This window comes from Hemitrygon akajei, chromosome 25 (genome assembly GCF_048418815.1).
Source record: "Hemitrygon akajei chromosome 25, sHemAka1.3, whole genome shotgun sequence".
Classification (NCBI taxonomy): Eukaryota; Metazoa; Chordata; class Chondrichthyes; order Myliobatiformes; family Dasyatidae; genus Hemitrygon; species Hemitrygon akajei.
Window position 1 is genome coordinate 35,898,753 of NC_133148.1, and position 14,264 is coordinate 35,913,016.

At 46.1% G+C, this 14,264-nt stretch overlaps 1 protein-coding gene across 4 annotated transcripts in view; it reads right to left on the bottom strand.

Annotated features, from left to right (window-relative positions):
* LOC140716517 (spectrin beta chain, non-erythrocytic 1-like) overlaps positions 1-14,264 on the bottom strand; it is a 205,206-nt gene that overhangs the window by 24,753 nt on the left and 166,189 nt on the right. For all 4 annotated transcript variants that reach the window (XM_073029317.1, XM_073029316.1, XM_073029319.1 and 1 more), the window contains 4 exons: positions 11,826-12,030; positions 9,821-10,195; positions 2,966-3,210; positions 364-502 (listed from right to left, as the gene is read on the bottom strand). In XM_073029317.1, coding sequence (XP_072885418.1) covers positions 364-502; positions 2,966-3,210; positions 9,821-10,195; positions 11,826-12,030 — 964 coding nt within the window. The remainder of the gene's footprint in view (positions 1-363; positions 503-2,965; positions 3,211-9,820; positions 10,196-11,825; positions 12,031-14,264) is intronic.

Below are 14,264 nucleotides of genomic sequence, written 5' to 3' on the forward strand. Positions count from 1 at the left end.
ATGTCGACTGCTTACTCTTTTCCATAGATGCTGCCTGGCCTGCCGAGTTCCTCCAGCATGTTGTGTGTGTGTGTGTCAACGGAGGGGAGTCTAGTTTTCATAATAGATTGCTATCAACGACAACCTCAATTCAGGGAAGGATGAGGAGGAGCAGGGACATTGAGGGGACAGTGATGATGAGCTGGATCACCCTCATACCAGACAATTGGGACATTGCTGATACATTCTCGCAATTTAAGTTACTGCACATAGAGTCGTAATAGAGATTTTAAATGACAGGACCTGACAAAAGAACTCAGGAGTGATATGGAAGGTGACTAGGTGTACCTCATTAGCTACGCAAGCGTTGATCTTTTTAATTACCTCGACAGAAGCGTGATGCTTTGTGATGAGCAAGTTTTTGCCCAGCTCAACGCAAGACATGAGTTTCTTGTGCCTGGCTTCAATCTCCCCCCGGAGACTCTGGTGATAGTTCATCAGCACCTCCACAGAAGAAACGTCCCTGGAGAAGGAAAAGAGCCCATTCACCATAGCCAACATCCACAGCACTGCAGCGACCCAAATATCTCACCTTGCTGTTCAAGGGGCATTGTGTACAAAGACTGTGCAGGTTCAGCTGATCTGATATACTGTAACTTGGCTGTGTGTGGATCATGTTAGACACAGTACACCAGCAGTAATCTTGAGTCACGTGCTCCACTACTTCTGCACCTCATCCTGATAGATTCCACTCCAAACAGAGTGTTCCATCCTGAAGAGTGTTCTATGCTATTTTGCTCTCACCCTGACTGGAACCTCCAACATGTTGGCTTCCGGTAATACTTAATACTGAGGCCTTGATGGTGTTGGAATCGGTTGTTTTATTAAATATCTTTGTAAGACGTTAATTGAGTTAATACAAGACTAAAATCATAGTTTTAATTGTAGTAGGCCTCTGTTAGTCTCAATAGACCATGGATTTGCGCCTTGGAAAGTTTCCAGGGCACAAGCCTGGGCAAGGTTTATTTTTATGGAAGACCAGCGGTTGCCCAAGCTGCAAGTCTCCCCTCTCCATGCCACCAATGTTGTCCAAGGGAAGGGCATTAGGACCCATACAGCTTGGCACCGATGTCATCGCACAGCAATATGTGGTTGTGTGCCTTGCTCAAGGACACACCCGCAGCCTCAGCCAAGGCTCGAGCTAGTGACCTTCAGATCACTAGACGAACGTCTTAACCACTTGGCCACGCACCAACACAGTTTTAATTGTAATATCTTCCTTACTGACGTAATTTGTATTTGTATCAATTTGCATCTTGAACAAGCTCGTATTTTTCACAGTATGTGGTGGTCAGTCTTCACTTACTGGCAGAAAGTGGTATACATATGCCTTTTCATTTTTTTAATTGGCTATGCGTTAGCACATTATACACGTTATAATTGTGCAGCTGTTTTATTGGATTCTGTTATGTAAGGAATTTCTGTTATCTTGAGTATAAAGGGGATAGATTTGTCGGAAGTGCCATATCGAATCCATTGAATCTTTAATTTCTCGTCTCTCATCTGGCCTGTTTTACTGTACCTTTGTCGGCTTAGTATCTGTCTTTTATTTAAACTTTAAATAAACGGTCACAAAGAATCAAAGTTTCCCCCTCATTCCTGAACTCCTAATAGAACCCAGGGACCAAAAATTACCGAGATCTCGCAATGGTGAGGAACTTTGATAACCTATGTTGCTTTCTAGAGGAAACGCTCTTGATGGGTATTTACAGCGGTGGGCAACAGTGTGCCCGTGATGAACCGGGCTGAGCCAACTACTCTCTGCAGCTTCTTACATTCCTGCACATTTGAATCGCCACACCAGACCATGATGCACCCTGTCAGGACACTCTGGCCATTACAATTGGAGAAGTTACGTGCCAATCCTCCAAAGAAAGTAAAGACGTGGGCCTGCTTTCCTTTAGATGCATTTTTGTGACTTCAGCCCTTGGCCTGGAACATCAACAATTCCTCTTCCCCACAGATGCTACTTGACCCACTAAGTTCCTCTAGAACTGAGGTTCTCAAACTTTTTTAATGCCACGGACTGCTACCATTAACCAAGGGGTCCCTGCACCCCAGGTTGGGAGCCTCTTCTCTAGCAGATTCACAGACTGGCTCCCAGGTTGGCAGGTCTGTATTCTGAGCAGAGATAAAGTAGGCTAGTTCTTTGTTCTCTGAAGTTTAGAAGGAGAAATTACCTCACTGAAACTTAGGAAGTATTTGAGACTTTCTATGTAATTGTGGGAGATGTTTCCACTGGCAGAACACTTAACTAGGGTGGTCAGAATCTCACAATGAGGGGTAGAGAGGAGAAGAAATGTCTTCAATTGGAGGCTGGTGAGTGTCTGGAATTCTCTACCCCAGGGGTTCCCAACCCAGGGTCCACAGGCCCCTCGGTTAACGGTAGGGGTTCATGGCATAATGAAGATTGGGAACCGCTGCTCTACCCTGAATGACTGTAATGCTCAGTTGGGGTTTACATTCAAAACAGAAAGCTTGATTTTCTAGACACTGAGAAATTCAGGAGATGTGAGGATAGGGCAAGAATTCCTCGGCATTAACATCTCAAATGACCAGTTCTGGGCCCAGCATGTAGGCACAATCACAAAGAAGGCATGCTTCTACTCTCTTATGTGCTGAAGGATATTTGGATGTCACTAATTACTCTAACTACTGAACTCTAGAGATGTCCTGAATGGGTGTATCGTGCATTGGTACAGAAATCCCAATGCAGAGTCGCGGACACAGCCCAGTCCATCACAGGTACCACTGTCCCCATTACTGACAGCAACTACCAGCGATATTTCCTCAAGAAGGTAGCATTATTATCAAAGACCCAAACATCTGGGTAATGCCCTCTTCTCGCTGATACCCTGCAATGTTTGCCCACCTCGGTCCAATGCTGATGCATATTGCCATCTCTGCCCACCAGCCTGGCACCTACCGGGGCTTCTCGCCTGTGCCGATCTGACAGATAATGCTGTCCATCCAGCCCACCAGCTCGCGGACCAGGCCGAAGAAGCGAATCTTGTCGCCGGTGGTGGTGAGCTGCAGCTTCCGCTGCTCGCAGGTGCCCAGCAGCTCCTTCCAAGCCTGCATCACTCTCTGCTCCTGCACCTGGATGGCCTCGGCATTCTCGCCGGCATACACCGTGCGCAGCTGGGCAGCGTGCTCCTGTAACTGCCTCACCTGGTAATCGAGAAGACACTTCTTCATAAGAGTCATGGAGAAATACGGTGCCAAAGCAGGCCTTTCAGCACATTGAGTCCATTCCAAACATCAAACCTAGAAAACCTACAGCACAATACAGGCCCTTCGGCCCACAAAGCTGTGTCGAACATGTCCTTACCTTAGAACTACCTAGGCTTACCCATAAGCCCTCTATTTTTCTTCTTTTTTGTGTAATTTATTTTTTTATTGAAGTTCATCATCAAACATTTCCATAAGATGTATATCAGACATTGTACATATATTCATACATGTCCAATCTCCACATAGTATTTATCTGAGGTATACACTTATAGAAAAGAGTGGAGAGAAAAAACAAGCAAAAGGAAAAAACTATGTCCAAGTAGGGAGTGATTTTTTTTTACAACATATTCATTGATCTGTGAGAATAAAATCAGGCCTATGAGGTTAAACCAATTTTCCCAGTATGAATCAAATTGTTCCAGTGTATGATTAACAGATACTGTTATCTTCAGCCCTCTATTTTTCTAAGCTCCAGGAGTCTCTTAAAAACCCCTATCGTTTCCGCCCCCACCACTGACGCCGGCAGCCCATTCCACGCACTCACCACTCTCTGAGATAAAAACTTACCCCTGACATCTCCTCTGTACCTACATCCAAGCACCTTAAAACTATGCCCTCTCGTGCTAGCCATTTCAGCCCTGGGAAAAAGCCTCTAACTATCCACACGATCAATGCCTCTCAACACCCAATTCTACATTAATTCTATTTTTAAAATCAGATTCAGATTTAATTACCACATGTACAGTACTAGTGCATATAGCTGGGGTACCTAACACTCCTGCACAGTACTGTATTTGCCAACTTAGAGCGGAGCGCGTTTTTGTAAATCTGGTGGGAGCAAAGGACATTGGGAATGGCGTGGGTGGAACACTGTGAGAGGGCTGTGGGACAGGTGTTAGAGAAGGAGTGTCAGAATAGGGTGGGGGTGGCGCAGGTACAGACACACCCAGCCCCGAGATACCAGGCCAGGACATTCGATTCTGAACAATTGATTTATTGATCATTACAGAATGTCTCTCTGGTGCTTCCCACTCCCTCCCCCTTTTCACAAACATGATTCCCCTCTCCCTGCCCCCTTCCCACTTTCAGTCCACAATACAGAATTGCACAACCTTTATACTGTTCATTGAGTATATGTTACCTGGGTTTCAGCACCTAAGTTACAGAGAAAGGTTGAACAAGTTAGGTCTTTATTCTTGGAGCATAGAAGGTTGAGGGGGGACTTGATAGAGGTATTTAAAATTATGAGGGGGATAGATAGAGTTGATGTGGATAGGCTTTTTCCACTGAGAGTAGGGGAGATTCAAACAAGAGTTGAGAGTTAAGGGGCAAGAGTTTAGTGGTAACACTAGGGGGAACTTCTTTACTCAGAGAGTGGTAGCTGTGTGGAACGAGCTTCCAGTAGAAGTGGTAGAGGCAGGTTTGATTTTGTCATTTTAAAAAAAAATTGGATAGGTATATGGACAGGAAAGGAATGGAGGGTTATGGGCTGAGTGCAGGTCAGTGGGACTAGGTGAAAGTAAGTGTTCAGCATGGACTAGAAGGGCCGAGATGGCCTGTTTCCGTGCCGTAATTGTTATATGGTTATATCAACTCATAAATTCTCAAATACAGTATATTAATAACATTGTTTTTCCTAAGGTTTGAGGAAGACTTAGGACAAGCTCAGACTTCGTCCCTTGGTGTATAGGAGCCTGGGAGATGACACAAAGCAGGAGTATAGAATCATGACCAGAACAGACAGGGTGAGTGCACTCAGTCTTTTTCCCAAGTGGGTGAAATCAAGAACTGGAGGCCATTAAAACCACAAGAGATCCTGCAGATGCTAGAAATCCAGAGTTCTCTGAGGCCTCCACTGGCCACTGTCAACCACGGACGTTGTGTCCTATCTGTCCAGATACACAAGCCTGGGCAGTACAATACAATAAGTGTTGCCCACTTCACAAGCACCCCCTCTCCGTGTATCTGATGAACCCAAATGAAAGGCAGAGATCATTATAGTTTGGCACCAGCAGCATTGCTGGAGTTGTCAGTCAGCATTGAACTCAACATAGGACTACTTTAGGGACTCCAGCTCCGAATTCTTCCCTTGGAGTTTACTCCTGAAGCTTTTCCCTATGGGTTTGAGATCAAAGTTTTCCTTCTAGATGAGCTGCCAACCACGGCTGATGAACCATCTGCCTAAAGTAACTAGTTTTAAGGTGCCAGTAATCTGCTTTTGCCCCTTCTTTTAGTAGCTAAGCCACACGTGAAGGCCAGAAGCCAGACTTGTAGTCAGAGGCCTTTTGTGATGCACGCCATTGGGAGAATTTAATAGATAGTGGGAACTTAATCCTACTACCCCTCCCCCAACAACTATTACAACCTTAAGAAATCCAGAGTGACACACACAAAGTGCTGGAGGAACTGAGCAGGTCAGACGACTCCTACGGAAAGGAATAAAGAGTTGATGTTTCGGGCTAAGATCCTTCAACAGGACCAGAGAGCATTAGCTTAAATTGAAAAGGGGAAAAAAAATTAATAGTAACATAAAGGGCAACTTTTGGTTAAAGGGTGGCATGAATATGGAACAAGCTGCTAAAAAAAGTGGCTGAGGAAAGTACAATAACAGCGTTTACCAGACACGTGGACAGGTACATGGATAGGAAAGGATTAAGACCAGTGCAACTAGCATCTTGTTCAGCTTGAACCAGTTGGTCTATGAGTCGTCTATGATTCAAAGTCCATGTAACCATGCCCAGTCCTCGTCACTGCAGTTCAGTCACTGGATCCAACCACCACTATTGACAGCACTGGTGAGGAACAAGAAGGTGTGGTCAAGGGAAGCGGTGGAGCACTTACAGGACTGCTTTGAATCGGTGGACTGGACAGTATTCAGGGCCTGATCTTAAAGTGTGAATGAACACGCCACAGTTGTCACCAACTCCATGAAGACCTGTGTGAATAAGTCTGTGCCTGCACGGTCATATCGTACAAACTGTACCCAAACCAAAAGCAACTGAAGAACCTGGAGATTCTTAGATTGCTGAGGGCCATCAAGAATAGTGAGTGATTCAGCATTATAAAGAATTCTAGGTTCGACCTATGGAATGCTATTTTAAAAGTGAAAAAAAAAACAATCCTGATTGAATCTAGAGACAGAATCGGATGTAGGTCAGCTCCAGCAGGGTTTGCAGGTGATTAACTCCTTCAAGGTGAAACCTAACAATAAATGGCTGTGAAGCTTCACTCCCAAATGAGCTCAATGTCCTTTATGCACGCTCAGAAAAGGAGAATAAAACTACACCCGTGATCTCTGCCTCGGAGGCTGATATCAGAACATCTTTTAAGACGGTGAAGCCCTTGCAAGGCAGCCCTAATGGTGAGCCTGGCAGGGCTCTGAAAACTGTGCCAACCAACTGGCAGAAGTGCTCAAGGACATCTTCAATCTCTCACTGCTGCAGTCAGAGGTTACCACCTACGTCAGAAAGGTGACAACCACACTAGAGCCCAAGAAGAGCAGGGTGAGCTGCCTCAGTGGCTATCACCCAGTTGCACTCACATCTGCTGTGACGAGGTGCTTTCAGAGGGTGATCGTGGCCAGAATCAACTCCTGCCTCAGCAAGGAACTGGACCCCTCTGCAATTTGCCTATCGCCACAATAGGTCTACAGCAGATGCAATCTCACTGGCTCTCCACTCAGCCTTGGGTCACCTGGACAACAGCAAGACCTATGTCAGGCTGTTGTCTATTGGCTACAGCTCAGAATTTAACACAGCCTAATCAACACACAGTTCTAATCAAGAAGCTTCAAAGCCTAGGCCTCTGTACCTCCCTCTGGAACTGTATCCTTGACTTCCTCAGCAGGAGACCACTGTCAGCATCAATCAGAACTAATAATTCCTCCTTGTTGACAATCAACACTGGCACATTTCAAGGACGGGGGCTCAGCCCACTGCTGTACTCTTTCTACACCTATGACTGGGTGGCGAGGCATGTCATCTATAAATTCTATAATATAGTTGGCACAATTTCAGATGGTGCTGAAGAGGCATACAGGAGTGAGATAGATCAGCTGGTTGAGTGGTGTCGTAACAACGTTGCACTCAACATCAGTAAGAACAAGGACTGTGGACTTCAAGAAGGGGAAGTCAAGGGAACACACACCAGCAGGGATCAGCAGCGGAAAGGGTGAGCAGTTTCAAGTTCCTGGGTGTCAACATCTCCAAAGATCTACCATATGCTGAGTCCAGTCTACCGATGCAATTAAAAAGAAGGCATGTCAGTGGCCAATTTCTACAGATGTGGCATGGAAAGCATTCTAACTGGTTTATTCACCATCTGCACAGGATTGGAAAAAAGATGCAAGCTGTAGTAAACTCAGCCAGCTCCATCATGGGCACTAGCCTCAGCAGCATCGAGGTACAGGAACCTGAAGAAACACACTCAGTGTTTCAGGAGCAGCTTCTTCCCCTCCGCCGTCAGATTTCTGAATGGAACCCATAAACACGACGTCACTACATTTTTGCTTCTATTTTTGCACTAGTTATTTAATTTAATGTTTTATTTATAGTTCTTATTATAATGTAGCTTTTTAAATTATATATTGCAATGTACTGCTTCTGCAAAACAACAAATTTCATGACAAATAGCAGTGATATATATACACACACACACACCCACCCACCCACCCCAGGGTGTCCAAGACTTCTGCATTGTCCTGTATTTTTCAACATAGAGCAGAGAGCGAGTATGTAAATCTGGTGGGAGCAAAGGATGTTAGAATAACGAAGGAGGAGTGCCGGGGGAGGGGTGTGGGACAGGTGGCAGAGAAGGAGTGCCAAGGGCAGGCGTGGGGAGTGGCACGGGTGCAGATACCAGGGAGGTCACTTGATTCCAAACAATTGGTTTATTGACCATTACACATTGCCCCTCTGGTGCTTCCCGCTCCCTCCCCTCTCCTTTCCCTTTTTCGCAACCATGATTCCCCTCTCCCTGCCCCCTTTCCACTCTCACTCCATAATAAAGAATCAGATTAGAATCAGGTTTATCATCACTTACATGTCATGAAATTTGTATTTTTTTTGTGGTAGCAGTACAGTACAATACATGAAGTTACTACAGTATTGTGAAAAAGTCTTAATGTGCCAAAGACTATATTCCTCAGTACTGTAGAAAACTACAGCCATAGGAACAGGCCCTTGACCCATGAAATAATTTCAAACTACATCTTTCTGAATGTATCTAAAGCACAGAACAGTACTGCATGGCACAGGCCCTTCAGCCCACAATGTTGTACCGACCATTGAACCTACTCCAAGATGAATCTAACACTTCCCTTCCTTGCAGCCCTCACCAACCCCCCCAATTTTCCTTCATCCATGTACATGATCCATGTTCCTCCATTCGCTGCATTGTTTTACAGACTGTTAAACACCATCTGTTGACACCATTTCCCCTGTCAGCCTGTTCCAGGTACCAACGCTCTCTGTGTAAAAAACAACGGGCCCCACATTTCCCCTTCCAACTTCCCTCCCCCAACCATAAATGCACATCTGCTAACACTCGATATTTCAACCCTGACAAAAGGATTCTGAGTCAATCCCATCCATGCCCCTCATAAATTTTATACGTGTGCCGTAACGACTGAACCAATAGGTTGCAAGCAACACACGAATGCTAGAGGAACTCAGCAGGCCAGGCAGCTTCTATGGAAATGAATAGACAGACAACGGTCTGGACTGAGACTCTTCTTCAGGACTGAGAAGGAAGAGGGAAAATGCCCAAATAAAAAGGTGGGGGTGGGGAGAAAGGAGGCCAGCTAGAAGCCAGGTGGGTGAGAAAGGCAAAAAACTGGAGAGGAAGGAATCTGAAAGGAGAAGAGAGTGGATTGTAGGAGAAAGGGAGGGAGGAGAGAACCCAGGGTGAAGTAATAGGTAGGTGAGAAGAGGTAAAAGGTCAGAGTAGAGAATAAGGGAAGGGAGAGAAGAATTTCTTTTTACCAGAAGGAGAAATAATAATTCATACCATCAAGTTGGAAGCTACCTAGAAGGACCATAAGCTCTTACTCCTCCACCCTGAGGGTGGCCCCTTCTTGACTCAAGAGGAGGCCATGGATGGAATGCGAATGGGAATCGGAATTAACATGTATGGCCACGGTGAAGTTCCACTTTTGGAGTATGGTGCAGCGGTACTCCACGAAATGGTCCCCCAGTTGATGACGGGTCTCACTAATGGAGAGGAGGCAGCATCGAGAGCACTGGACCCCACCGGCGACCTCAGTAGATTCGCAGGTGAAGTTGCTGCCTCACTTTGAAGGTCTATTTGGGGCCTTGAATGGAAGTGAGGGTGGAGGTGGGTGAGCAGTTCTAGCACTTCTTATGCTGCTTGCGGGGTTAAGTGCCGGGAGGGAGGTTAGTGGGGAGGGACGAATGGACAAGGGAATCACAGAGGCAGCAATCTCTGCAGATAGTGGAGAGGTGGTGGTGGGGGAGGCGGTAAAGATACGTTTAGTGGTAAAATCATGGACACAGTCAGCTTACAAGTTGAGTGTCCGACAAACAAATACCTGCACAACCAGGGCTTGTACGTCATGCTCAAAGGAACTCAGCATTCGTTGTAGAGTAAAGGTGCTGCTGGAATCGCCGACAGCGACGTCCGGAAGCAGCTTGTGCTTCTCCTCAATGTGGCCAGCAACCTCCTTGCAGTCGCTGAAGAACTTGTGGAGCTCCTGGGAGGCCGACAGCATCTGAGCCCGCGTCTCTATCAGCTCCAGCAGGTCCGCCCAGGCCTCGCCGACACCGTCCTTCCACTCCGCGATGGTGGCGGCTTCGCTGTGGCCGTAATCGATCAGCTCGTCCACCATCTGATTCACCGTGTTCACCCGCTCCTGCCCAATCATCCCAGTCTCGTGGGCAAACTCTGTGAACTTCTCCAGTAGTAACTAAAGGAGAGAACCAGAGCGTTTCCAATCTTTATAAACAATTACATTAAAGAATCACAGAGAAACATGTCTCTGCTTTTTCAAGATGTCAAGGAGATGTGGCTTGTTACCATTCATATTAACAAACATCTACAGCAGGAGTTAAAGGCAGTTGGACATGGACATGGATAGGAAAGTTTAGAGCAGGGGTTCTCAACATTTTTTATGCCATGGACAAATACCATTAACGGGGGGGGGGGTGGTCCCATGTAACCTAGGTTGGGAACCCCTGGTTGAGAGCAATATGGACCTCAACTAGGAAACAGGACAAGCTCAGTTCGGCACCTTGGTCAGCATGGACCAATGGGGCTGAATGGCCTGTTTTCCATGCCGTATGACTCTACCCGTTTGTGAAATATCATCTCAAGGGCAGGGAGCTCGATGCCTTAAAATCTGGCAAAGAACAATGATGACAAGTACGTGTGAGATTGGGGTCTGAGATTATATCTTTAGCATTTTGACTGCCCACCAACCTTCCAAACTCAACTTTCTCATTGGGTCATGGAGAGATACAGCAGAGAAGTAGGCCATTTGGCTTACAGAGTCTATACTGGTAATCCATTTTTACCCAACCTTACAGTAGACCCATCAAAAACACAAGAAAGACTGAAGATACTGGAAATCTAAACCAACACACACAAGATGTTGGAGGAACTCAGCAGGTCGGGCAGCATCTATAGAAATGAATGAACAGTCAATGTTTCAGGCCAAGACCCTTCTTCTGGACTGAGAAGGAAAGGGAAAGATGCCAGAATAAAAAGGTGGGGGAGATGGAAGAGGCTAGCTGTAAGGTAATAGGTGAAAACAGATGGGTGGAAATGGTCAAAGGCTGGAGAAGAAAGAATCTGATAGGAGAGGAGAGTGGACCATAAGAGAAAGGGAAGGAGGAGGGGACGCAGGGGAAGTAATGGGCAGGTGAGAAATGAAAGCTCAGACTACAGAATGGGGGGGGGGAAGGAATTTGTTTTCTAGAGGAGAAATTGATGTTCATGCCATCAGGTTGGAAGGTACCCAGACAGAATATAAAGTGGTGCTCCTCCACCTTGAGGGTGGCCTCATCTCTGCATACAAGGAGGCCATGGACCGACGTGTCAGAACAGGAGTGGGTATCAGAATTAAAATACTTGCCCTCCGGGAAGTCCCGCTTGTGGCGGATGCTGTGGAGCTTGTTGATGAAGTGGCTCCGCCCAGTTTACATCAGGTCTCACCAACATAGTCAGGAGTCACCAACTCCTGACCAGTCAGGAGCACTGAAAACAATAGGCGACCCCAGCAGATTCACAGGTGAAGTGTTGCCTCATCTGGAAGGACTATCTGGGACCTGTACAGTAGTCCCATTTTTTTATTCTCCACCCAATCCCCTCAATTCTACACAGATCACTCACATACAATCTAGGGGCAATTTCAAGCAACTAATCAATTTACCAACCCCACATACATTTGGGATGTAGGAGGAGACCTGCACGGTCACGGGGAGGACCTGTAATCTCCACACAGGCAGCACTGGGGGTCGGGACTGAAGCCAGATCTCTGCCGCTACAAGGCAGCAGCCCCACACATCACACCACTCCCATCATCAAGTCTCACTCACAGTGACATGCTCATAATCTTGGCCAAGCTCTGGAGATCCGGCGACCACCTCTCGCTCGGCGATCCACTGCTCGAGCTCGTCGACCTCGCGGTTCAGCTGGAAGAGCCAGTAGCGCTGCTCCAACTTGCCCTTCCGCTCCTCAGCCAGGTCCTTCAGACTCACGTACAGACGGTCGATCTGCGATTGCTGCTTGCTGATCTGCTCGCTGGACCAGAGACACAAAGGGTTAACTCTCTGTAGGAAGCTAAGGGTCACCTGGTTAGAGACAGGATGTCAGTCAGCTAGAAGAAGGTGCAGAAAAGATTAACAAAGACATTAGCGGCATGGGAGGGCTGAAGTCAAAAGGAGAGACTAGAGATGCTGGGGCTTCTTCCCCTGCAGTGTAACAGACTGAAGGATAACCTTATAGATACATATACACAATCATGAGGGACATAACTAAAGTGGAAGGTCACAGTCTTTTTCCCAGTGTAGGGGAATCTAAAACCAGGAGGCACAGGTTTGAAGTTTGAGGGGAAGGATTTAAGGGAGATCCCAAGGGTATCTTCAACACACAACAGGTGGTGGGAACAAGCTGCGAGAAGAAGCTGTAGAAGCAGGTGTTTGCTAGAAAGAACTACAGTCTACAAATCAGTGAAATCGAATGACTCAAGGACAGTGGAAGTCGACAAACCAATCGTCTTTGTTCTTGCCATGAGGTCGAAGGAACGGAGGCTGCCATTTTGTGAAGCTGCTCTGCATCCTCTATTTTGTGAACTGGTTTTGCTTGGCTCAGTCAGTGTTTTAAAGTAGACTCAATGATGCTCCAGGTAATCTGCTGGATTAGAGATAATTTTCAAATAAGAAGTTATTTGTGAGGAGTTCTTTGGATAGATATAACATGCAGGTTTAAGAATGGTGGAGCCTCTGTCTGTATTGAGTGATTAGAACTGGCTACATGTTTGGTACCCGATTTAAAACAAAGAGCCATAAATTGTCACCTGTGGAAGAAAAACAGTAAATGGAAGCTGGCTTGGATCAGAACCAAAAAGAGAGTGCTATAGGTCAGATGACCCATGCCCAATAATACTGAAATGCAACATTTGAACTGGTAAGGATTGAATACAAAAGTAGTGGCTTCAATTGCGAAATACACAACTCTCTCCAGAGAGCAACTATCATGGATGTGGAAGTACCTCACGGACATGTGGAGAACGGAGCAGGGCCATGAGGAGCGCATGAGCCAGCATTGACTTCTTTTCTGGCTATTACCTTTTCTATTCCTTGAATGTTCGTGGAGGGTCAGGAAAACTAAGGTGAGCGCATGGGTATTCGGTTGTGTAAATTCACATGCTCTTTCACTGAGACAATAAAGGTACTTTCTGGCACATACCAATTATCTCTGTGCCTCATTGATCATTATTAATAAGGGGTATATCCTTGTAACACCGGCATAAGTACAATCTTTAAAAGGCATTTGTACAGGTGTGTGAAGAGGAAGGGTTTAGAGGGACACAGGCCAAAAGTAGGAAAATGGGTCTAGCCCAGATGACCAACATGGTTGGCATGTAGAGTTGGGTGAAGAGCTTGGAACCCTGTTGGATTACTCTGTGACTATCTCAACAGTTGCCTAGCAATAAAGGTTAACTTTGTCACATGTGCATCGAAACATACAGTGAAATAAATAGTTTGCGTCAATGACCAAACACCATCTGAGGATGCACTTGGGCCAGTCTGCACGTGTTGTCATGCACCTGGCACCAACATAGCACACTCACAACTTACTAGCCCTAACTTCTGCTACTTTAGAACGTGAGACGAAACTGGAGGAAGACCAGTCATGAGAAAATGTACAAACTCTTCACAGACAGCAGCAGAAACTGAACCCCCATCACTGATGCAGTAAAGAACCGTAGTTTCCAGAAAACTTCAATCAGTTAAACCATCTCCTCACACTGGCCACTTCTTCAATAACAACAGAAGCAGAGAACCACATAACATACAGTAACAGTAAACCATGATAAAACACGAGTCATGTCTTCTGTATGTTAAAAAGGTCAAAAGGTAGAGGGCCGGCTAAGAGTGGTCCACCAGTCCTCCAAGCTTGAGGGTTCAGCTCAGGGCTAACAACCTTGGCTGGTAAAACAACATTGTTATGGAAATGGCAATGACAAGTCCTTCTACATTTCAGTGTGATGGTATTGCTGAGTCTCCACCCAGCACTTGAATGACTGACAGTAATGTAAACAGAGAGGAAGCTACTGACATGATGAAGGAAGCCCTGAACACTGCCAGAGATGGAGGGTCTTCACTAATGTCCTGAACATCAGTGGCATAATGGACAGTAAGAAAGATGATAAGAGGCATAGATCAAGTGGACAGTCAGAGGCTTTCTCACAAGCCGAAAATGGCTAATATGAGGGGGAGGGCATAATCTTAAGATGATTTTTGGGAAGCATA